General features: G+C 35.2%; 1 protein-coding gene across 1 annotated transcript in view; it reads left to right on the top strand.

The window, feature by feature from the left end:
• The first annotated feature begins 2,934 nt into the window (after positions 1–2,934).
• The window catches only part of LOC128663756 (A.superbus venom factor 1), an 82,214-nt gene continuing 57,692 nt past the window's right edge, over positions 2,935–27,456 (top strand). The window contains exons 1-7 of the mRNA XM_053718242.1: positions 2,935–3,042; positions 16,784–16,976; positions 17,721–17,883; positions 18,964–19,034; positions 20,413–20,507; positions 24,456–24,538; positions 27,143–27,230. Coding sequence (XP_053574217.1) covers positions 2,978–3,042; positions 16,784–16,976; positions 17,721–17,883; positions 18,964–19,034; positions 20,413–20,507; positions 24,456–24,538; positions 27,143–27,230 — 758 coding nt within the window. The 5' untranslated portion in view covers positions 2,935–2,977. The remainder of the gene's footprint in view (positions 3,043–16,783; positions 16,977–17,720; positions 17,884–18,963; positions 19,035–20,412; positions 20,508–24,455; positions 24,539–27,142; positions 27,231–27,456) is intronic.

The following is a 27,456-nucleotide window of genomic DNA, read 5'->3' as shown; positions in this document are numbered from 1 at the left end:
TTAAGGAGAGGGGGTGAGAAAGGGAGGGGAGTGGGTATTCAAATGAAATAAAAATTTGTGATTGCTGGCCAAACTGCAACTGAAATATCACTTCATTAGAACACATGGCTTATAATACATTTTCCATAAATATGTTCCACCTTAAAAAACGTGGACCTGCATATATATATCAGGCACACACTGGGCTAATTTCAATTGAATAATTTCTAATAATTTATTTATATAGACACACTGAATTTATTTAAATTAAGCAAATAAATATTTTTAATATTATAATAATTAATATATATTGGTATAGGTATAGTTAGAATTTTGGAGATATGTGCTGGAAATTATTTTTAATGTATAAATTCATAATAATATTTACATAGCAACATAACTGCAACTATTCCTCTACAAAACACTTGCATTGTTTGCAAACATTACTATTTCAATGGGAACTAGACTTCAAAAAGCAATTTTTTCCTCTTTTACCTCTATTTGTGCTGGGTGTAAATTTTATCAAATTATCAACAGCCTCTGACAGTGTATTAAAGTGAAACCTGCTTCATTTAGCGCTTTACGTCTTCTAATGGAAATGAGCCATACATCTGGAGTCTGCACTGCCACTTTTAATTGGAAATTGAAAAACCCACAATTTTTAGAATTAAATTATTAGGAAAAAGGGACAAAATAAATGACGAAAGTATGATATAAAGTTTTTTTACTATATATAATTAAATGTTTTATAATACAACATCAATCTGTTTAAATCTTTTATTGGAATAGAAATGCTGGTGGTAAGAGCAGATAGTGGGATAAATTTACCAAGCTGCAGATGCTGCAATCTACCCCCGATGTTTCCAAGTCACCAGAAACATAAGTTAAGAAGCAGCGGTCATAAGACTGCTGCTCCATAACTCGTGGTAATCATCCTGACCCAGTCCGATCGGGATGATTGACACCCCCTGTTAGCGGCCGATTGTCTGCCAATGTGCAGGGGGCGGCACTGCGCAAGCATTTCACTAGAAATGCGTGTGCAATGTTAAATGCTTATAGTGTATGTTGTCGGCATTTAGCAATGCCGGGTGGACATGATTCGCTACAGTTAATCATGTCTGCCCGTCAATTGATAAATCGCCCCCAGTATTTTAGTCCTCACAATGAGACATAGGGGTGGTACTCACTCTATTCCATACTTTATCCCAGCTAGGTGAACACTGAGCGCGGTAGCCGGAGTCCCTTCCTCACGTTGCCATCTTATTACAGTAATCAAAATCTGCAAAGGTCATTCTGTACATTGAGGTTTAGAACATTAGGTGATATGTTAAACCTTGTCACTTAGCAGTTTCATGTTTTACAGAGTGAGAACAGTTAAAATAAAATCCCATTATAGAGCATCACTCAGTCTATCCAATTCCAAAGCACACACAAAGGGGCCGAATTATCAAGCTCTGAATGGAGCTTGATGCCCCTGTTTCCACGCAAGCCTTCAGGCTTGCTGGAAATAGCAGTTATGAAGCAGCGGTCTAAACACCGCTGCTCCATAACGTGTTTGCCTTCTTTGAGGCTGCGGACATCAATCCGCCCGATCCTATACGATCGGGCTGATTGACACCCCCTGCTAGTGGCCGATTGGCCGCGAATCTGCAGGGGGCAGCATTGCACAAGCAGTTCTGGTGAACTGCTTGTGCAATGATAAATGCTGACAGCGTATGCTGTCGGCATTTATCGATGTGTGGCAGACATGATATGCTACATTGTATCATGTCCGCTCGCACATTAATAAATCGGCCCCATCAAATCCATTAACCCTAGTGACCTATTTTGGATTTTACAGATAAGCATCTATTATCAGTAGTAGAGGGTGCCGTTGTGGGGAAATAGATGTCAAATTTTGTGTGAGTTAATAAATTCAGTGGCATGTGATTTAGAATGATTGTGTTTATTTGCTAATGAAAAACATTATGAGGAAACAAAAATTGGAAAGATAAAGCAGAACTTTTGGGACCTAGCTGTACACATCTAGGCTAAAAACTTCACAGGGTCAGACATCACCGACATTAGCAGGGGCTGCCCTCATGGAATTCTATAAAAATGGGTCTGTCTCTGCAAGTTGCGAGATGTCTCCCACAGAAATTAATAGAGCTTGCTGAAAAGGGAAAATTTGCTGAGGAGAGTGAAGTTAGCAGGAAACAGGTAGTCCCACATCTGACTATTACGGCCCTTTAATGCACAGAGGCGCTTATATGTTTACACTCTACTTGTAATCTAGGCCGTAATGTTTTTTTGTTTCTCTCTCAGTACAGGAATATGCATAAAAACCTATAATATCCCTTAAAGTGTCCTCTTTTAGTTTGTTTTTATTTATGTATAGTAATGTATGAAATTTAACTTTATATTTAGTACCAACTTTGGAGTAGATTGATGAATCTCAGCTAGGATGACTGGCCAGCCTTCTGCTTTTGCTTGTGGGACAAATTAATTATATTTTTATTCACCTTAAGTTATTCTTTTTTAAAGATGTTTTTTTAGTAGCATGTACTATCTAATATGAACTATACTGTTATCACATTAATGGAATCATTAGGATGGTATATGCATTTAAAAAATAAATGAGAGATGTAACATAAATTGGTGTCACAGGTCAGTTAAGGCTTAGAACAACTGGTGCAGGTATTTATTATTATACAATTAAGAAAATTTAGTGGTAAGATGATATAGATCTAGATACAACTGAACTGTTTATATCACAGGTATATTTGTTCTTGGTTTCCTGGTCTGTGTACCTGCTCTGCAAAGGATTTACTTATCAGCTTTATGTGTGCTTTTGTGTTGAAACAGTTATTGGCTTTACGGGAAAAGAGTTTAGAAATTCTGTCAGCTCTGCCCATTTACTGATAAGTAGAATTGTTTACCAAAAGCTTTTAACTATACAGAGGCATCCCATATAAATGCACCTTTCCAAGTAGACATTTCATTACATCCCTGAAGCATCATGGGGTGCACAGCACTATGTCTTACATTGCTGGCCCTAATCGCAGGCTCCTACGCCCAACTACCGTAAGTATAAGCAATCTACAGCTGAGGCTTCTTAGCACAGTGCATGATTATAATTTATCTCTAATTGCAATCTGTATCCTACAATACATTATCTGTGTGTAGTATTTTATTGTTAGAACAATATATGTGTACAGGACCAAATCAGTATACAGATTAAAGGGACATTACACTTATAAATTGTATATATAAAAAAACCTTTGCAATATACTTTCATTATTTATTTTGTCCCCCCTTTCTGTAATTCCATTCTAAAATTCTGAGCTTTTCAGTTCTCCTTAGAAATGGAAGTGCAGAACATTGTTATATTCCACACAGCCATTGGCTGCACACTCCAGTGACCTATTTATAACTATCTGTAATTGGTCACGGCAAAGAAGGTAACCTAAGTTACAACATGGCAGCGCCCATTGTTTTATAGACACTAAAACTTTTTATTTATTTTGTCACTATTTAAACAACTAATGAAACTTTAAAAAATGCATCTACTTGTTAGACTCAGACTAATCTTTTCTTTGAATGCATCCTGAAGGAACAGCATTGAAAACATCTAGTAAGCCAATCTCAAGAGACAAATGTATGCAGACAGCAATCACCAGCTAGCTCCTACTAGTGTGGGATATGTGTGTATTCATTTCCAAAAATGGATAACAAGAGAACAAAGCACATTTGAAAATAGAAGTGATTTTAAAAGTGTCTTAAAATTGAATACTCTATTTGATTCTTGCAAGTGTACAGGGAAAGTCTAGCCAAAGTTAAACTTTCATGCTTCAGAGAGAGCATGCAATTTTAATCAACTTTCCATTTACTCCTATTATCAATTTTTCTTCATTCTCTTGGTATCGTTATTTGAATGAAATCTTAGGAGCCAGCCAATTTTTGGTTCAGCACCTGTGTATGATTGGTTGGCTACATTTAGACACCAATCAGAAAGTTCTGAACCAAAAATTGGCAGGCTCCTATGCATACATTATTGTTGTTTAAATAAAGATTATAATTGCTGCTCTCTCTGAATCATTAAAGTTTAATTTTGACTAGACTATCCCTTTAAAAAAGGTAATTCCCACTTTCATATGTGGTGTATTATTGTGTTTTATGCTTTCTCTGTGGGAAGTAGGCAATTTACTTATTTTTTCTTTTACTCTACTAATGGCAAGGGTCTTTGTAAAATAGAGTTAAAACTTATTGCTCACTGATTAGAATACTTTGCAGTTGTTTGAATAGCAGTATGTACAAATATGCAAACACATTGTAATGTACTACATATAGTAAGTTTTACTTTTCCTATTTAGATTGCCCAATTTTAGTAAATAAAGCAAGTTAGATATTATTTTTTTTGTAGATTTGTATTCCAATTGATGTAATATTAATAGTTTTTTTTTTAGTAGTAATATTTTATATCTCTATGTTGGGTCATTAGTTTCTAAATGTATATTGTGGCAATTATACATGTCTTTAATTGGTATTGGTATTACAGGATGGAATATATTTTGGAATATCACAGTGTTGATATCTCCTTCTTTGTGATTGATAATTATCATCAATTCTACTGCTGCCGGCCATTTTAGAATATTTTAAACGAAAAAAATAAAAAAGATGCATTAAAGAAACAAAACAAAAAAATGTATACTGCTCTATTTTGTTTCACTATTTTATTACAAATTGTCTGCTGCCTAGGACTTAAAACAAACTTTGAAGAGTGGTTAAATTTGCACCTCCCTAGAAAATCATATGATCCAATCAGTAGCATTAGATGCATATCTGAGTCACGGGACTAGTGCTTCTGATTGGATCAGTGATGGGTTCTGCTCGGGAGTCGGGACCTGAGAAGCACTGCTACACAAAATAGTGTAGGGTCAATATTCTTAAAATTACATGCTCTAACAAATTAGAGCATTTCTTTTTTTTTTACTATTATGGCTATTTAAATACAGAAAGTATCAATTTTAATTTAAACAGATTTTAAATGAATAAAAAATTGGTTTTAACATGTAGATTTGTGGCACTTTCACGTGCCTTTTATAAATTATATGCTTTTATGCTATGTTTGCTTTCTTATTAGAGATGTAGCAGAGAGTTAAGATGCGCTAAAATTACCCCTCTAATCTATGTCACAAAATGTAATTGCAGGATATTACCATCAATAAAACAAATGGATATATACACAATGACACATATGGATATAGCACAATAAATGTATAGTACCAAGTCCCAATTTCTTCTTTGTATGCACAATACTCAAAGGGGTTGAATTTCCGTTTCAAGTTTATTACGATATAAACTTTTGCCGCTCCACTAATGATAGTCCCATCACAGACTTGAGAAATGCACTAAAACAAAAAAGCAGAAGAGCGCAAAAGACGCATTTGAGTGTAGATGGTAGGTGAAATATAACATCACTAGCCCTCAATATATGAGTGCTATTTACTAGAGAATAATCTGTATCAGTACACAACCATGCTGTTAGTCCTACTTCGGCGTCTGACTATGTTGAACCCACCTCCTTCTGACCGCTCTCAGCTGATCCGGTGTTCGACTCACAGGCAATCCGACTTAACAGCAAGTCCCAATTTCTTCTTTGTATGCACAATACTCAAAGGGGTTGAATGTCCGTTTCAAGTTTATTACGATATAAACTTTTGCTGCTCCACTAATGATAGTCCCATCACAGACTTGAGAAATGCACGGTTACACAGCTGGGAGCGAGCACGATCTAACCTGAAATCTGAATTACAAAGAAAAAGAACCTGAAATCTGAATTACAAAGAAAAAGAATCAATTCTTTTTCTTTGTAATTCAGATTTCAGGTTAGATCGTGCTCGCTCCCAGCTGTGTAACCCTGCATTTTTCAAGTCTGTGATGGGACTAACATTAGTGGAGCGGCAAAAGTATATATCGTAATAAACTTGAAACGGACATTCAACCCCTATGAGTATTGTGCATACAAAGAAGAAATTGGGACTTGCTGTAAAGTCGGATTGCCTGTGAGCTGAACACTGGATCTGCTGAGAGCGGTCAGAAGGAGGTGGGCTCAACATACGTCAGACGCAGAAGAAGGACTAATGGCATGGTTGTGTACAACCGATGCGACTGATACAGATTATTCTCTAGTAAGTAGCACTCATATAGTGGGGGCTAGTGAAGTTATATTTCACCTACCATCTACACTCAGATGCGTCTTTTGCGCTCTTCTGCGTTTTTGCTTTCTTATTAACCAATAACTAACAAATGTATATATTTAGCAACATCACATTTTTAAAACATAAAGAATATGTTTAAATAAAAAATCTAATCTAATCATAAAGAAATAACCAGCAAATATTGTTTACACATAGTACTCATTTATGAACACATTTCACCTGTACAAAATTGAGCAAATGTTTTATTAACTGGAAACATATTTAGTACAGTAAAACTTTACACATCTGCTTAACTCTTAGACCATGGTGGATATGTTAATACAGAAAGTGTATCTGCATTAAAGTTCAAATTGTTAGTCCCTACAATATCCAGCACCTTCATCAAAGTTCTTTACATGAGCTATCGGGTGCATAATAGCAATAAGTAATCAAAATGAATTTCAGATTAAGCATCATGAAATAACTCTAAAGGAACATGAAAGCCCAATTTTTTATTTCATGTTTTAGACAGAGCAACAATTTTAAAGGAGTTTACATTTTACTTCTATTATGAAATTTGGTTTATTCTTGTGATGTTCTTTGTTGAAGAGAATACCTAGGTAGGTAGTTTGCACATGTATGGAGTGCTATAGTAGCAAACACTTTACATGCTCTAATTCGACTAGCTATCCTGATTGGATAAGCAACAGTTTCTGATCGAGAGCAGCATTGCTCGGCGACTATCAGATGAAACTATGGGGCATATCTATCAAGCTCCGTATGGAACTTGAGGGCCCGTGCTTCTGGCGAGCCTTCAGACTCGCCAGAAACACCAGTTATGAAGCAGCGGTCTAAAGACCACTGCTCCATAACCTGTCCGCCTCCTCTGAGGAGGTGGACAGACATCGCCGCAATTCAAGCCAATCGAATACGATCGGGTTGATTGACACCCCCTGCTAGCGGCCAATTGGCCACAAATCTGTAGGGGGCGGCGTTGCACCAGCAGTTCACAAGAGCTGCGGGTGCAATGCTGAATGCGGAGAGCGTATTGGTCTCCGCATTCAGCGAGGTCGGTTGGACATGATCCGCAATGTCGGATAATGTCCGACAGGCCTTTCATAAATAGGCCCCTATGTGTTGAACCCATTTGCTGGTAACTTTATAAATATAAATCACTTTTAATGTTATATAATCAATATTTTATCGCTTTAATGTCAGATTTTTGTGGATAGCACTAGATTGCCTGTCTTTTACCTAGAGTACATGGCATTTTTTTTTATTTTTTTAAAAGGGTTCAAAAGTCATAATGAAAATATGGTGTGTTATCTTAACAAACTTTGATCCGTGTTGTGGTGATATATATATATATATATATATATATAAATCAATGTAAATATTTGCATAGGAAATTAGTACATCTAGGCAAGTGTCCCCGCTTGCTTTTCCCCAGAAATTCTTAATATACAATGTTTCCAATGCACAAGAGAATTGTGGGCAAGATATGCAAATTAAATATGCAAATTCTCAGGTTTTTTGCTTCAAAAATACTGTTTTGACACAGCGATCCTTTTAAACAGGATTATGACAGCAAACCAGAAATAGTGAGTGATTTCTGTTTTGCTGTTATAATCCTGTTTAAAAGGATCGCTGTGTCAAAACAGTATTTTTGAAGCAAAAAAACTGAGAATTTGCATATCTAATTTGCATATCTTACCCCCAATTCTCTTGTGCATTGGAAACATTGTATATTAAGAATTTCTGGGGGAAAGCAAGCGAGGATACTTGCCTAGATGTACTAATTTCCTATGCAAATATTTACATTGATTTAATTTTGAGACATGGAGGATTTTAATTTCAGTTTTTTATCCCCCCCCCCATAATTTTAATGAATTTATATATATATATATATATATATATATATATATATATATATATATATATATATATATATATATATATATATATATATATATATATATACTGTATATATACACCACCTATTCAACAGCACCACCTACTGTTATACAAATAAAATGTTGAAAATTACATAGTGGTTTATACTAGACATGAGCAGCAGAGAATACTTAATTTCAGTATGTAAAAAATATTCAGAAAATTAAATTTTTCAGAATATTTGTTTGCTGCACAATTCAGTATCGTTTAAGTTTAAAACAAACCAAATACAGGTAGCCCTCAGTTTACGCCGGGGTTAGGTTCCAGAAGGAATGGTTGTAAATCGAAACCGTTGTAAATTGAAACCCAGTTTATAATGCAAGTCAGTGGGAAGTGAGGGAGATAGGTTCCAGGCCCCTCTCAAAATTGTCATAAGTAACACCTAATACATTATTTTTAAAGCTTTGAAAGGAAGACTTTAAAACATTTGCTAAACAGCATTATAAACCTAATAAAATAATCACACAATACAGACTTCACTTGCATTTTTCTGCAAACAGTTCTTTCTATGCATTCCAATCTGGACTGATTTATAGACAGGAAGATCTTGTTCCCTTGAAATCTGCTCGATAGCTCAGGTCTGGTTAAACTGATTAATTTCAGCTTGCTTGGCTTCGCTGCAACACAAGCGGACAGCTCCACCTACTGGCTATTTTAATAAATGCACTGCTTCTCAATCCTTTTCAATAGCAGTCACATGACTGGAAAAAAAGGTTAATATTCTGAAACGGTGTAAATTGATTCGTTGTAAAACGAGGTCCACCTGTACTGAATATTTCTTAACATTTACATTAGTTTTTGATAAAATTAATGTAAATATTACTTTGATGTGGGTGACACATTGTAACTTGCAGGCTTATACTTATCTCTAGCGCACTGGGGGAGCTGCGCTAATCCCGATCCTTCTTCACTGAGTCTTAGTATAGGAGACTAAGTGATGCGGATCCCAGATCCTGCGCTAAAGGAACTTCTCCTTTAACACAGGCTTTGGGATCCGCTGTACAAAGTCTATTATTAGAGCAGCCCTGGAAGAAAGATCGGGATTAGCGCCACTTCCCCAGCACCCTAGACTTAAGTATATCACCTTTAAAAGCTAATTTAAAGAAAACAAATATATATTAACAGCTTTCATTACTACATTTTTTTTTTAATTTGTTGGTGCATTCATTTAGATATTTTTTTATGAAAATGAAACAAACATAGATTTTGACTGTATGAATATGCATCGTAACAACACTAATGCACACATCTAGAGTACACCAGGCAACCTTTAACAGCTTTTAATATAATTATTCATACAATTATAAAAATTCTTACATAAAGATGTTTATCATCCTTGGATCTGCTAACAAAGTAGCTAGGCAATAAATTGATAATGTAGCTACCAATCAGCAAGCGCTACCCATATGCTGAACCAAAAATGGGCTGGCTCCTAACCTTACATTCCTGCTTTTACATATAAAGATAGCAAGAGAACAAAGACAATTTGATAATAGGAGTAAATTAGAAATTTACTTAAAATTGCATGCTCTATCTGAATCACGAAAGAAACCATTTGGGTTTAGTGTCCCTTAAAACATTATAAAAACTCCTATCCAAAACAGAGCTAGTTCTATTCCCACACTGTAATCACTTTAAAAATGTCATTAATTGATGGCAGAAGACGGCACCCTACAGAGGCATGGAAACCTGGATTACCACAACCACATACAAAAAAAAAATCTTCTAGTCTCACTTGTTTATAACAGGATCTTTTTATTTTTGTCTTGTTAGATTGGGTGGGGTCCAAAGATCAAAAAGGTTTCAAGTCTGCTATAGGCTTTTAATCATGTCATTAGGGATGGGCGAATGTGTAAATTTCCGAATTCGAAAGTTAGAACATATGTTATTACCGAAATTCGAATGTTGATACGAACGAATATTCTTAAAAATTCTATAATTGAATGCTATTTACAGTTTCAAATTTCACTTTCCAATTCGAATGTTTATAATTAGATCGAATGTCCACATTCGAAATTTCGAATATAACATTGTATTTAACAAATACTATTCAGAAGTTCAGTAGTTCATGTGGTAGGGAATCTAGTAAATTGATACATAATAGAATATATCAATTAGAATGTTTCTATTTTGATTGAATATTGCATAATTTGAATATTACATTTAAAGAAAGCATTAGAAATACTATTACAAATATATAAATTCAAATTTTTCGAATTCAAATATTACATTTAAAGAAAGCATTAGAAATACTATTACAAATATATAAATTCAAATTTTTCTAAACGAATATTTTCGAATGTAATCGTAAAATTCAAAACCGAACATTCTAAAATCGAAGGTTAGAAAGTTATGTAAACATTCAAAATTCGATTTGAACGAACGAATGTGTTAAAATTTCTTTCATTTTTTGAATGTTGCAAAACATTCGCCCATCCCTACATGTCATGTCTCCCTCCCTATCAATCCTCTCCTCTTAAAATAACTCCCTGTTCTACCTAAAATGGCCTCCATTATGCCATGGGGTCAAAAAAGTATATAATTTCCCATTCCCTGCCCAGGGCCCCTCTTTGGACCAGATTACAAGTATTGCTCTAATGATAGCTCAGGAAGTGATAAGAAATATTGCTGGTCCGTGCTATCATTTGCACGCAACTTAATATTACAAGTTCATGGTAAATCCTATTTACCAGAGAAGGGTTAGTGCGGAAGATATCGCTTTAGCCCAACCTACACTTTTAATGGATAATGTGACCTCGCTAATTAGCGAGCACAGTTGAAAGTTATAGTTTGCATTCCAGTGAAAGCTGAAACTGCACTAGAATATTTATCAATACTTGAGACCTGAACTAAAGTGGAAGGGTTAAAAAAATATGTGCACAAAACACATCAAAAGCATATTAAAATAAAGTAATACACTCATATAAACACGATAAAAATATCATATTAATATTAATATATATGTTTTAAAGAAGTTTAAAGGGATATGGTATATAACAAGGTGTTTGACTGGAAAGGGTTCCAATGTATTTATATATTTGTTTTCTTTACCTATTTCTACATTATTTCTTACCTTCTTATATCAAATAGATTTTCATGTATCCAAACCACTGATTCTATTAATTAAAATATTTACTAATTTCAATATTATGACTTTAAGATGAAAGCTAAATCTTTGTGTTTTTATTCATCCGCTCTTTCTTCAAAACTTGTAGAATGTAATGGATGTTTATATTTAAAGGGACATGATTCATGTAGAGAATACAATTTAAAAAAACATTCCAATTTATTTCTATTATTTAATTTGCTTCGTTCTTCAGATATCCGTTGTTGAAGAAATAGTCATTCACATGGGTGAGCCAATCAGAAGAGGCTTTTATGTGCAGCCACCAATCAGCAGCTACTGAGTCTATTTTTATATGTTTTTTGACAAAGGATATCAAGTGTCAGTTGGGAGGCTGATCTCTACACTTAAAGGGACATTAAACCCAAATTTTTTCTTTCATGATTAAGAAAGAACATGCCATTTAAAACAACTTTCTAATTTACTTCTATTAGCTAATTTGCTTCATTCTCTTGATATCCTTTGCTGAAAAGCATATCTAGATAGGCTCAGAATCTGCTGATTGGTAACTGCAGATAGATGCCTCTTGTGATTGGCTCACCCATGTGAATTGCTATTTCTTCAACAAAGAATATTTAAAGAATGAAGCAAATTAGATAATAGAAGTAAACTGGCCTCTTTAAAATTGTATTCTCTATCTGACTAATGAAAGTAAAAATTTGGGTTTAATGTCCCTTTAAGCTAAAATTAACCCTACAAGATACCTAATTAACCTCTTAACTGCTGGGCATAATACAAAAAGCAATTCCAAAGCCATATATGTCTGCTATTTCTGAACAAAGGGGATCCCAGAGAAGCATTTACAACCATTTGTGCCATAATTGCACAAACTGTAAATAATTTCAGTGAGAAACCTAAAGTTAGTGAAAAGATAACCATTTTGTTTTTAATTGATCGCATTTGGCGGTGAAATGGTGGCATGAAATATACCAAAATGGGCCTAGATTAATACTTTGGGTTGTCCACTACACTACACTTAAGGTAAAATTAACTCTACAAGCCCTAATTAGAGAAAAAAGAAAGAGGCTAATATATATTATAAATACCTAATAGTTCACCTTGTCAGATATATCTATGGGTGAAAACTAATAGTAGTACTTTAAGCAATAATTAAATTCAAGAACATCAGCAGTGATCCCAAAAGAATGGGTATGCTAAAGAAAGTTTGCTTCTATGTACTGTCTGTAAATACTTGAATAAAGATGTATTAAATCTATATTAAAATGTAGCTTTTAATTAAATTTCTTTTAAAAAGCAGCAAAAAAAGTTATGAGAACTGCTTGTTGCTCACACACACACTCTTAAAAACACATCACCAGTATATATATATATATATATATATATATATATATATATATATAAATAAGGTAAATAGTAACTAATGTTGAAATCAATCGATTGAATAATAATGCTATAGACATGAGGCTAATAAATTTCCGATAGCAGCACTAAGGAGTGTGTCTTTAAATATCTTTTTTATCTATGGTTCAGCTTTTATTATAAGCTTGCTTGTATTGCTTTTCCTCTGACCAGACACAATATTACCGATGTTACCCGCTCCTAGTGATTCTAAAAGCATACCACATTTTAGCAAAAAATATTATAGTAAAAAAATTTTTAAACTAAGTCAACGTTAGCTTCTAATATTGTTTGTAACAACTGGAGGGCAAATTAAAATACAAAAAATCCCCTTAAGCTCCCTAATTAACCCCTTCACTGCTGGGCATAATACATGTTTGGTGTGCAGCGGCATTTAGCGGCCTTCTAATTACCAAAAAGCAATGCCAAATCCATATATGTCTGCTATTTCTGAACAAAGGGGATCCCAGAGAAGCATTTACAACCATTTGCGCCATAATCGCACAAGCTGCTTGTAAATAATTTCAGTGAGAAACCTAAAATTGTGAAAAAGTTTGTGAAAAAGTGAACAATTTTTTTATTTGATTGCATTTAGCGGTGAAATGGTGGCATGAAATACAGGGAGTGCAGAATTATTAGGCAAATGAGTATTTTGACCACATCATCCTCTTTATGCATGTTGTCTTACTCCAAGCTGTATAGGCTCGAAAGCCTACTACCAATTAAGCATATTAGGTGATGTGCATCTCTGTAATGAGAAGGGGTGTGGTCTAATGACATCAACACCCTATATCAGGTGTGCATAATTATTAGGCAACTTCCTTTCCTTTGGCAAAATGGGTCAAAAGAAGGACTTGACAGGCTCAGAAAAGTCAAAAATAGTGAGATATCTTGCAGAGGGATGCAGCACTCTTAAAATTGCAAAGCTTCTGAAGCGTGATCATCGAACAATCAAGCGTTTCATTCAAAATAGTCAACAGGGTCGCAAGAAGCGTGTGGAAAAACCAAGGTGCAAAATAACTGCCCATGAACTGAGAAAAGTCAAGCGTGCAGCTGCCAAGATGCCACTTGCCACCAGTTTGGCCATATTTCAGAGCTGCAACATCACTAGAGTGCCCAAAAGCACAAGGTGTGCAATACTCAGAGACATGGCCAAGGTAAGAAAGGCTGAAAGACGACCACCACTGAACAAGACACACAAGCTGAAACGTCAAGACTGGGCCAAGAAATATCTCAAGACTGATTTTTCTAAGGTTTTATGGACTGATGAAATGAGAGTGAGTCTTGATGGGCCAGATGGATGGGCCCGTGGCTGGATTGGTAAAGGGCAGAGAGCTCCAGGCCGACTCAGACGCCAGCAAGGTGGAGGTGGAGTACTGGTTTGGGCTGGTATCATCAAAGATGAGCTTGTGGGGCCTTTTCGGGTTGAGGATGGAGTCAAGCTCAACTCCCAGTCCTACTGCCAGTTTCTGGAAGACACCTTCTTCAAGCAGTGGTACAGGAAGAAGTCTGCATCCTTCAAGAAAAACATGATTTTCATGCAGGACAATGCTCCATCACATGCGTCCAAGTACTCCACAGCGTGGCTGGCAAGAAAGGGTATAAAAGAAGAAAATCTAATGACATGGCCTCCTTGTTCACCTGATCTGAACCCCATTGAGAACCTGTGGTCCATCATCAAATGTGAGATTTACAAGGAGGGAAAACAGTACACCTCTCTGAACAGTGTCTGGGAGGCTGTGGTTGCTGCTGCATGCAATGTTGATGGTGAACAGATCAAAACACTGACAGAATCCATGGATGGCAGGCTTTTGAGTGTCCTTGCAAAGAAAGGTAGCTATATTGGTCACTGATTTGTTTTAGTTTTGTTTTTGAATGTCAGAAATGTATATTTGTGAATGTTGAGATGTTATATTGGTTTCACTGGTAAAAATAAATAATTGAAATGGGTATATATTTGTTTTTTGTTAAGTTGCCTAATAATTATGCACAGTAATAGTCACCTGCACACACAGATATCCCCCTAAAATAGCTATAACTAAAAACAAACTAAAAACTACTTCCAAAACTATTCAGCTTTGATATTAATGAGTTTTTTGGGTTCATTGAGAACATGGTTGTTGTTCAATAATAAAATTAATCCTCAAAAATACAACTTGCCTAATAATTCTGCACTCCCTGTATACCAAAATTTGCCTAGATCAATACTTTGGGTTGTCTACTGAAACAAATATATACATGTCAAGGGTTATTCAGGGATTCCTGACAGATATCAGTGTTACAATGTAACTATCGCTAATTTTGAAAAAAAAAAAATGGTTTGGAAATAGCAAAGTGCTACTTATACTTATTGCCCTATAACTTGCAAAAAAAGCAAAGAAAAAACATTGGGTATTTCTAAACTCAGGACAAAATTTAGAAACTATTTAGAATGGGTGTTTTTGGTGGTTGTAGATGTGTAACAGATTTTGGGGGTCAAAGTTTGAAAAAGTGTTTTTTTTTCCATTTTTTTCATCATACTTTATAAAAAAAAATTGTAAATTATAAGATATGATGAAAATAATGGTATCTTTAGAAAGTCCATTTAATGGCGAGAAAAAGGGTGTAATAATATGTGTGGGTACAGTAAATGAGTAAGATGAAAATTACAGCTAAACACAAACACCGCAGAAATGTAAAAATAGCCCTGGTCCCAAACGGTCAACAAATGGAAAAGTCCTCTGGTCACTAAGGGGTTAAGGAACCTAGGTTACACTGCAGGTATCAGAAGGAGAGTTACTGCACATGTGCAAACAGGTCAGCACTGAAATGTAGTGTAAGATATATTTCAACATGGTGGCACCTTGAGTAGAGGGAGGATCGATACTCAATTGTATGATTATAAAATGTAATTAATGTTTAATGTCCCATTAAAAGGTCAGCTGGAATATTTATTTAGTCCATTATAGTCAAAAAAGGATATGCTCCAATTCGTTATATATGTATGTATGTGTGTAAGTATATATTTAAGTATTTATATGTGTATACTGTATATGTATTTGCAGATGTACATACACATATAAACACATAACTACATATGTATACATATCAAGATATATATATATATATATATATATATATATATATATATATATATATATATATATATATATATATATATATATATATATATAAGTACATTGGAGCCCTTTGCAGTAAAGTAGATTAAAATATGTACCATCATTCTTATGTAATATTCCTTTTTGATAAAGTGTTTAACTATGTATTTTATGAAAATATTTCACATTCCAATGCTCTTCACATAGGTGAATATGTTTTAAGTATTTTTATATAGATATTCCTTTATAAATCTTTATATATCTATATGTAATTTTATATATATACTGCATATATATATATATATATATATATATATATATATATATATATATGTATATATAGGTATGTATATATATTGTACCAAAATACCATAAGATATATGTGGAAATATGTATTTATAAATAAATAGAACATATTCTGCTATGTGAAGACCATTGGAATGTGAAATATTCCTTTTTCATGTCAGGTTAACGCACTTGAGAAAATGCGATCGGGTTTGTGCACGAGTAGGGTGTCAGTTTTTTTTCCCACTTTTCTTATTCATTGACTTCTAAAGAGGAAAACGTTAACATGATCACGATATTTGAAGTCAGGCTTTTTTACTTGCATCAGGTTAGCGCACAAGCACATTCTTTTTACTTTAAATTTGTAATATGATGCAAGCAAAAAGCTTACGTCTTGCTGAGTTAGTGCACGAGCAGGAGCAATAAATAGTGATCCACTCGTCATTCAGCCCATAGCAGTCTAGGGTTGGATTAGAACATTTCATTTGTTTAATATAATGGATTAACAGAGCTAGTAATAAAATCTGACTAATGAATAGTAAATCTGGCAACACCTTGAATTTGCTAATAAATATCATTAATGGAGATGCACTCTTCAACAACAAACTAAAGCGCATACAAGTTAATTATCACCTGTGTACAAAAAACAAGGAAGCATGTTAATTGGGGCATTGGGCTATTATAATTTAAGTGTGGACATAATGTAGATTATTAATGCCTTCATGAAGTACAAACCATTATGGTGTTATGTCAGTCTGAAATGTTTCTGTTTCTCTATGCTAAAGACCTTTGTTACCCTCTAACAGATGCACACTTATTACCCCCAATGTGCTGCGTGTGGAGAGCGAGGAGACCTTCGTGTTGGATGCTCAAGGACACAACGCTGCTTTTGATGCTGATATTGTGATCCAGGATTTTCCTCAAAGAAAAATCACTCTTGCCCAGGCCAAAGTCTCTCTAAACAGTGAAAATGGTTTCCTTGGAGTGGTCAAAGCTTTGGTGAGGAAACTGTCTGCTATTAACTGTATGATTATATTAAAGCGACAGTGAACCCTAAATATGTCTTCCATTTAATTTGTTTCTAATAATCCATATTACCTGCTGGAGTATATTAAATTGTTTGCAAAAAAGATAATTGACCTATATTTCAGCAATTGAAGTCGCTAATTTTGCCAATGTTGACCCTACCTATAGTGAAAGATTCTATACTTAAGCATTAGCTATGGAAAAGCTGTGTAAACATAGCATGGAAAAGAAATTACACTCCCAGTAAGTGGTAGGAGAGATAAGTAATAACATTTTAATTTTCAATTGTCCTCTCTAAGTATTGGGCAGAGATAATATAAAGAAGCATTTTTGTTTACAGAAAGTGATAAAATAAGCTCTGATTTCCCTGTAAGCTCAACCCATTTTAATGTGTAGTATCTTTAAGGAAGAAAAATATATATTTTATATGCAAAAATAAACACAACAAAGCTATTTTTATACATTGTATACTCTGCAGCTGGTATAAAGTCATTGAAAACACATAAAGGGAAAAACAATTTTGCAGTACACTGTCCCTTTAAATGAGTGTTTTGTTGTGTTACAGCCTCGTTATAAGTGCCTTGTGGTAATGAGCATGGCTTTATTTGTGGTTTCTTGTATTACTGTTTGTATCATTTGACAATAATTGTATATTTATGTGTTGTGTTAAAGCGTTTACCTTTGTATTATGATATTTCATTTGTTTCTCCTCTTTAGATTCCTTCTAAGGACTTATTAAAAGAGGAAAAAAAGAAACAATATGTGTATGTTAGTGTGAAGGCCGCAGCATGTCCCCTGGAAAAAGTTGTCCTGCTGTCATTTCACAGTGGATACATCTTTGTGCAGACAGACAAGACCATTTACACACCAGGATCTAAAGGTAACACAAAGACCATTTTTTTTAAAGGGACGTTAAACTCGAAATCCCCCATAAAGGTTTAGATTACAAGTTGAGCGCAAAATTATTGTGCTCCCGCAAACAGGCAAATGTGCCCGTTTGCGGGAGCGCAATAATTATCAACACATGGCTGGTTATTGCTACCGCAAGCTCAAGGTAGCAATTAGCGCTTATAAAATTAACCAGAGTTTGGATCTCTGGTTAATTTGATAAATCTGCCCCAAATGTCCCAAAAATACTGTCTAGAGTAGTTTCTAAAAAATAAAGATTGCAGCATTGGGGTTAAAGTTGGTGGGCGTGGGGTGTTAGAAAAAAAAACGGCATTGAAAGGTCCCTTCACATTATGGTCAATGGGAACTGTGTAGTTTGAGTAGGGTGTTTTTTCCCCCCTTTTTTGCTCCATTAATTTCTATGGGGGAAAACGTTAATGCGGTTGCTATATTCTAGCTTCAACTTTTTGCGTGCGTCAGGTTATTGCACGAGTGAAAACTTTTTACTTTTTTACTTTCAACTTGTAATACGAGCACTACCCAATGTGTGCAAAAAGCTTACATCTAGCGTAGTGAACACGCGAGCGGGAGAGTTAAATAGAACTACACTTGACATCTTGCCCTAAATGTTTATAGAATAGAGAGTAGCCTCTGAGCAAGGTGTAGCCAACACCTAATTTATTAATCTTTATTATAGTTCACTTTTATTCTTTTAAAAGTTACATTCAACAAAATCCCCTATAGCAACTATATATTTCTGAGGCATGAATTGAATATATTGGTCACAGGCCTAGGGCAGCACATTTGAAGCAACAACAATAAATGTACAAACAAACTTTGCTCACTTTAACATAAAATATCCTTCTGGACTATGCCTGTATCCTATTTCTATGCTACCTGCACCAGACTGAAATGAACAAATACAGCTACAGAGCAATTATTTAAACAGAAATTAGGAGAATCATGGGTTTCATATAGGGCTGCACAACACAATAAACCTGGGTCAGTATGAACTCTGACCTGAGGTTCCAGATGGGCAGCAGGCAAATAATCATTCTTACTCTTTCTTCAGTTCTCTATCGGATTTACACAATGAACTACAAGCTGCAGCCTTTGTCCAAAACAGTGATTGTTGAATTTCTGGTGAGTTTTAATTTTCTTCTCTTAATCAACCATTAAATACAGTAAACGTTTATAGTAAAGAAAAATAATAACAGACAACATGGTGGCACTTACATTAAATCTTAAAACAAGTAGTAGAGTTTTTTTGGACAAATTTCAAATTTCCCTTAAAGGTTCATGCAACACTGATTTTTTTCTTTAATGACTCAGATAGAGCATTCCATTTTAAACAACTTTCTAATTTAATTATATTATCACATTTTATCAGCTCTCTTTGTATCTTTTGTTGAAAAAAAGCTCAGGAACATACATTTGTCTGGAGCACTATATGACAGCAGACAGTTTTGCAACAATGTTATTTATTTGCAAGAGCACTAGATGGCAGCACTAATTCCTGCCAAGTAGTGTTCCAGACACATACCTAGGTATCTCTTAAACAAAGAAAACAATGGGAAGGAAGCAAGTTTATATATACATACAGTATATTGTTTCATATCCTTTCATTTCTCTAGCCCCTGTGTCATGTGATAGCGCTTAGTCAATTACAGACTCATATATGTATATATTGTGAACTGCTGCACATGCTCAGTAGGTGCTGGAGCATCAGAAAGTCTGTACATAAAATATTGTGCACAGCTTGATAATAGAAGTAAATTGGAAAGTTTTTTTTTTAATTGCATACTATGGCCTCTATTTAACAAGGTCTGGCGGACCTGATCCGACACTGCGGATCAGGACCGCCAGACCTTGCTGAATACGGAGAGCAATTCGATCTCCGTATTCAGCATTGCACCAGCAGCTCACAAGAGCTGCTGGTGCAACGCCGCCCCCTGAAGACTCGCGGCCAATGGGCCGCCAGCAGGGGGTGTCAATCAACCCGATCGTAGTCGATCGGGTTGATTTCCGGCGATGTCTGTCCGCCTGCTCAGAGCAGGCGGACAGGTTATGGAGCAGCGGTCATTGTGACCGCTGCTTCATAACTGCTGTTTCTGGCGAGTCTGAAGACTCGCCAGAAACACGGGCCGTCAAGCTCCTTTTGGAGATTGATAGATATGCCCCTATATATGAATAATAGAGCTTACTGTTCCATGCTCAATTAATAGCCTTTCAGCATCATATATAAGTTCATTATTAAGTTTTGCATAATTTTATCATTACTAAATCCTTCTCACATATAAATCATTATCTAACACAGACTAACATAGAGTAAGTTATGTAAATCTTTTTTTAAATTATGCATGAATATGTGTGTGCTTGGTCTCTAGCACTGTAGGTAAGGTACTCTGGACCACACTTTAGATAATATGTGCAATGTATATATGTCAGGTATGTTATTTGTGTGAGGCTCTTTGTGCTTTATCTTCATTATATAATAAGGACAATTATATCCTCTTTGTAGACTCCAGATGGGATCATTGTGAAGAGAGATTCAATAATTCAAGATAGTAAATCTGGTATCCTCTCTCAATCATACCAGTTGCCTGAAGTTATAAGGTAAGTGCATAAGATTTTTTTTACAAATACAGATTCCATTAATTGAGACCAGACCCCACAAGAAGCATCATGTATGAGTGACTCACTAAGAAACAGGTGTACATATTTGCTGCTAGAGACTTTAAGAGGGGAAACTCATAGATAATGGTTGATATAATCATAAACACTGGCTGAAATTTCCTCAGAAACACTGACAGACATAGGAACATAGATGCCCACAGATACACTGCCAGAGGTAGATATCTATGGGTGCCGTTAAACAGAAATTTAAAGACAAGAATATCTACAAGTACACTGACAGAGTTGCAGAATTTTTTTTTTTTTTTAAATATTTTTTATTGAAGTTATAAGTCAATACAACAAAACAAATATGTCCATAAATAAAAATGACATAGAACTAGGGTATACATTGCAACTACGTATACAGTACAATATAAACAATGGGTTACTTTCTGAGACATCAGTACTGTGCTCTGACACAGTAAGACATGTATAGAATAGATGGAGTAACAATATACCAAAAACAAGAAGCAATGACTTGCAGATTTAGTGCTTTTATGGAGATATACTATTCTGGAGTTTGAGAAAGATATATATAAATTAGATCTCCTACAATATAATCCTAGATGGACATAGAAGAGTTAGGACTAGCTCTATAGGAACTTCAATTTTATGTTATATAAGATCAAATGAATAGAGGAATGATCCCCATATTGCCATAAAGTATGCTCTTTTGTCTAGCTAAGTTTATTTGAGGGATAGGGGTAAGCTTTTTGAGTCTGGTCACTCTTGAACCAGAGTGTAGAAGGGGAGAGAGAGTAGAGGCAATGGGCAAGAGCCGTTCAAAAAGATAGAGGGGAAAATGAGAGGGGAATGGGAGGAAATGGGGGAAATGGGGGGGGTAAGACTTTTAAATTGACATGGAGTTGAGGTTTGTGAGATGAAAAAGGTAGATTGGTTATGAGGATGTGGAGGAAGAGACGTCTAATACTACCCCTGTTTTCAGACTACACTAAGAGTGTCCAATGCTTAATTACCCTAGAAATTACTGTGTGCCGTATAACTGGTAGGGCATGTGTTATCTTCTGGGATTTACAGAATATATAGTGAGGTCCATTTACTGAAGCAGTGCCTAGCTGGCAACCAAGATTATGTAAACTGAGGTGGGCTGAACCATAAACTAGAAGGTACCTCTTCTGTATAGTCCAAATTACAGTAACTAAAATACATAATTCCTTTAATAAGTTTAGTGCCGGTGTGAGTCACAGGAGAATGTATGCTATTAATGATAGTATTGGCTATTATATAGTAGAAAACCTATCAAATCTAACACCTTAGTCTGTCCAACACATCTAATCTGCCAGAAAGAAATGTAAGAGATATGTGAGTGAGCATACAATGAGGGCCTAATCATATACTCTTAACAGGTGTAGATTAGGGTACTGAGGGAAAGGATATATATCTCCCTACCTCAGTTCCAAAATAATAGATAATGGGGTAAAAAAAGGAAATAGTGTAATCAGCTAACAGCGCTAGGCCTACATAAATTAAAGGTAACACATCATCTCGCTTTCCCAGCACAGTAAATAATAGTACATAATTGAGACAGGCCATTCAGTATTAAAACATTCTGAGGAAATACTTGCTCATACATCTACCTTTAGACAAAAACGTAGCTTTATGATTACAAGCCTATACCATGAGGAGTGTAAGTGGTATATCTATGGAGTCTGCTACTATATACATAGGACAGCCTAGGATTAGAGACCAGGCATATAAAACAGGGATTCTCTCAAGTGGTTGAAATGTCTCTCAGGTCTATAAGGAGATTAGGCTAAGCTATTGTAAATAAAGGACTTTGCAGTACACTTATATATGAATGGGAGACCTGTATACTATGAGACGATTTACTAGGCTGAAAAGAGTGTAGTTGGAGACATCAAACTTATGAAAACTAATGCTAAATAACTAGTGTTACAAGGGAAATATTGGGCTGGCTAGAGGAACTAGGTCACATACTTCAGGCTCTAAGGCCGTCATCTTGGATATTAACCATTTAGCAGTTAGTAGCTAGGCATGAATACTCAAACTAACCAAAGTCTCTTTGGTGAAAGTCTGGTAGCGACCTGTTGTAGCTTGCGGGGAAGCGAACCAGACACTATTCAAAGTTCATTAAGTAGTCACCCTACTCCAGCTCTCAGGGTCAAAGGACATTGCAGGAGGTCCAGGGAAAACATGAGATCTGAGATCCATCAAGAGTCGCCAAAGTGTGAGTTGCAGAAAAATGTAAACATACACTGTTAGAAACTAACATAACCTTACTTTTAGATATAAATATAAATAATAAGGACTTTTTCTGTAAAGTTCATTGCCAAGGTAAAATAATTTTAACCACATCAGTGTTATATGGTCTTTTACAGAATTCTCTAAAAACACATTTTACCTATATAGCATTGTATCTCGGTAAAGGGGAGGAGCCTACTTTTCCATTTGCGAAGGAGAGACAAATATTACAGTAAAGTGCTCAGTAAAATCATACAGAAAATAGATTATAAAAATTGTAATTTCATAATAGGAAGTAGAAATCTTAATTTCAGAGTACAAAATAAAAATCTTTATTTTATAATACAATTCACAAATCATATTTAAAGTAAAAAGATGAAATTGTACTTGTATTTTTTCAATCTATAATGAGCCTCACATTCTCAGTGTGTGCGATTAAAGGGACATGAAACCATTTTTTTTTTCATGATTCAGATAGAGAGTACAATTTAAAAATAGTTTCCAATTCACTTATATTATCAAATTTGCTTTATTCTCATGGTATTATTTGTTGAAGAGATATCTAGATAGGTAGGGTGCACATGTCTGGAGCCCTACATGACAGGAAATAGTGTAGCCATATTGTGCTGCAGACACGTGCACACTCCTGAACTTAATTCCTGATTTTAATAACAAAGAATAACAAGAAAACAAAGACAATTTGATAATAAAAGTAAACTAGAAAATTGTTTAAAATTGTATTTTCATGAAAGAAAAAAATTGGGTTTTATTTCCCTTTAACATGGAAGTTCCTTGAGTGTGTCTGCAGTTTATTCAAAGTTGTGATTGTATTCTCTAAGCATGTTTACACCTGCATGTCTCACTGATTTATTTCACCAATTGTATGCTCGTGAGTTTGTCTCAAAATATGTAATGCACTTATTTAGCTGAAAGAAAATGTTTGCGAAGTAGAAGTGGATAGAATGACAGACTAGACTTAGAGAAAAGGTCTTAATCCATTTAACTTAAAAACATTTTTATTCATTCTGATGTCTCACAAATTTTTAAACAAGATATAATCAAGCATTTGATATAGTCAAGTTATAATTTGAACCATATCGCCAACCTTTTTTAAACCCAAGCTCTATTTTTCAAAATTAAGAGATTCAGGTAAAAAGAGATATCAAAATTTTCATATAATTTTCTTTTTCTCTTCAGTTTTAGTATATCTAGACTGAGCACAGAAACATACATAACCACATAAAGACTCCAACATATATACACCCAAACTCTGAGTCTAGACAGGTGCTTTTTAGTGGATATACAAGCTCTAGCTTGTCAATCAGGTTAGTGCACATGACTCATAGTGTATTTACTCATTATCAGTGAAGTAGACTCTCAGATCATCACTTGGGAGTGTTTTAGAGGTGCTGATCTCATTGTCAAAGAAGCTAAAGCATCTTTTTTTAAATACACAATTTACATTGAAAAGTGAATTTCAATACTATTGACTTTTCTGTCCAATTAATAATTTACATATCATATACAGACACAACTTTATGTACACGAGAACTATAAAAATTAAACCATGCGCCATTAAACAGATAAATCACCTGGCATATTTGAGCATGTTTAAATATACTGTGTTACCTAAAACCACGGCTTTAACTGAGTTTATCTATGCAGCTTGGGGGTATGGACCATCTCCGCAAAGTACGAAGATTCTCCGCAGCAGAATTACACAAATAACTTTGAAGTAAAAGAATATGGTAAGAGAACTTTATACCAAGTTAAAAGTATTTTCTTAAAGTGACACTAGGGGGTAGATTTATCAAGCAGCGGATGCTGCAATCTATCCCCGAAGTTTCCGGCTCACCGGAAAATTAAGTTAAGAAGCAGTGGTCGTAAGACCGCTGCTCCTTAACTCATCCGGCACCTTTGAGGTGGCGGACAGCAATCATCCCGATCAGATACAATCTGGATGATTGACGCCTCCTGCTAGTGGCCGATTGGCCGCTAATGTGCAGGGGGCGGCATTGCACGCGCATTTCACAAGGAATGCTTGTGCAATGATAAATGCTGACAGCGTATGCTGTCTGCATTTATCGATGTTGGGCGGACATGATGCGCTACAGTTGATAAATCGCCCCTAAGCATTAAATATTTTTTATAAGCATAGTATTAAGGTTATTCCCCGCGTCACTCTTGTCATGGGTGCTGACATTTGGAAAGCTAGCTTTTATTGCATTCCATTGCTGACATGTTTGCAGATGTGCAGCAAGTCTCCTTCATATATCTACAGTGATACCAAGGTTCCAAAATGGCATCACCCATAATTAGAGGGAGGTCCATGAAATGTATTTAATGTTTAATGTCCCTTTAATATAAACACAGCACAATTATCTATGTTGCATTACATTTGTGGCAAGTATTTCAGCTGTTACATCATAAGGACTCATTCTATACAAGTAGTATTAGTATTACATATTCTGAAATACATTCTGATGAATATGGAACACCATTATTGGTACCTTACCAACCAAACTTCATTCCACTTACTGTTCTAGCTGCTTATGATAGACTCATTGCAATGTAAAATGCATAGCTCAAGAAGCTAGAGATCCTGACTGTATTATAAATAGGATCAGGCAGTAATGCTTCTCACTGGCTGTACCACCAACGTCTTAAAAGAGAAAGTGCCAGGTTACCAGATGCTTCAGTAAGAGTACATATATGCAATATAAATACAAAATAAAAATATTAATGATTATGGATTTCAAGTAGAGGGCTAAACTATTGCGCGCCCGCAAAAGGGCAAATTTGCCCGTTTGCAGGCATGCGATAGTTAACCAGACATTACAAGTGGCTGGTTATTGCTACCGCAAGCTCGCGGTAGCAGTTAGCGCTCCGAAACTTAACCAGGGATCTGATCTCTGGTTAATTTTCTAAAAGTGCCCCACATTCCCTCAAAATAGAAGGCGTTATAGTATTTTATTTTTGAAAAAATTAGCATTTTTTTAATAAAAAATCACTGCACTAGTCAATTTTGGGGGTCTAAAGTTGATGGAAGTGAGGTGTTAGAAAAAAAAAATGGCACTGAAACGTGCCTTTACATTGCGGTCTATAGGACCTGTGTGTTCCCAGAAAATATATATGTATATGCTTATATACAGTACATATATATTTATGTGTTAATATGTGCATATACATATATATTTACTAACTGCTGCCCATCACTGCGCTACTCAACCCCTTCGCTCCTCAAGGTTCTGATGGCATCAGAACGAGGCTCCCACTTGTAATATGGCCATATAGCTTTTTAGAAAAATTTATTATATGTGCATTTAATGTAAATAAAAACATGAAGAAGATGGCTCACCTCCTCCTCCTTATGATGGCCAAGTTTTGCTTTCCAATAAAGAGAGTCACACACTAATGTAGGAACATCACTTGATGATAATGTGTCAAGAAATAGATGCTAGGAGGTAGATTTATCAATAGGCCGCTAGCAGTGTCAATCAACCCGATCGTATCCAATCAGGCTGATTGCTGTCCTCCATCTCAGAGGTGGCGGATGAGTTAAGGAGCAGCGGTCTTAACTTACATTTCCAGCGAGCCAGAAAGTTTGGGGGTTGATAGCTGCATCCCCTGCTTGATAAATCTACTCATTGGTGTTCTAGCTCCCACTAAAAGCAATATATCTAAATAGAGCTGTACAACAGCTAAAGCAGCTGTACAACTGTTTTAAAGGGATATTTAAAACAAAAAAATATTTTGTGATTTAGACAGAACATACAATTTTTAAAAAAGTTTCCAATTTACTATTATTTTTTATCAAATTTGCTTTGTTCCCATGGTATTCTTTGTTGAAGAGATACCTAGGTAGGTGACATCTAGTGCTCTTGCAAATGGATACTATTCTTGCAAAACTGATGCCATATAGAGCTCCAGACACGTGCACACTCATGAGCTCAAATCCTTGTTTTTCAACAAAAGATACCAAAAGAATGAAGAAAATTTGAAAATAGAAATAATATAGAAAGTTTTTTAAAATTGCATGCTCTATCTGAGTCAAGAAAGGAAAATGTGGGGTTTCATGTCCCATTAAGGTGTTAGAAAGAGAGAGAAGACAGTGGCAGCTATATAAACCCCCACACCTGGAAGTAATAGCTTATATTGGTATTAGTATGTCATCGGGGCTGCCATAAAAAGCAACAGTGAATAGCCACCTAACTTTTGAGTTGCTTGAGTAGCTTGATAGGTTTTTATAGCAACAGTTTTGTGACATATTATTGATACGTTTGCACTTTGTAATCCCTCTTTTATGTTTCATCTTTTTTCCCCACTTTTTCTTATCTCTCCTCCGTTCCCAGTCTTACCCAGTTTCGAAGTTGAACTGAATTTACAAAATAAATTCTTTTTATGGACTGATGAAGAATTTATAGTGGACATCAGAGCTAAGTGAGTATACTTTTAAATATATCTCTTTTATGATCAAGAAGCAACCATTAATATATAGATGTGTCTGGGTTTCATACTTTCATGGTTAAAGGGACAGTATACACTAACTTTTATATAACTGCATGTAATAGACACTACTATAAAGAAGAATATGCACAGATACTGATATAAAAATCAAGTTTAAAACCTTTTAAAAACTTACTTAGAAGCTCCCAGATTAGCACTG

Source organism: Bombina bombina, chromosome 6 (assembly GCF_027579735.1).
Source record: "Bombina bombina isolate aBomBom1 chromosome 6, aBomBom1.pri, whole genome shotgun sequence".
NCBI lineage: Eukaryota > Metazoa > Chordata > Amphibia > Anura > Bombinatoridae > Bombina > Bombina bombina.
The sequence above is the reverse complement of the archived record's forward strand: the minus strand, read 5'-3'. Positions and strand labels throughout refer to the sequence as shown.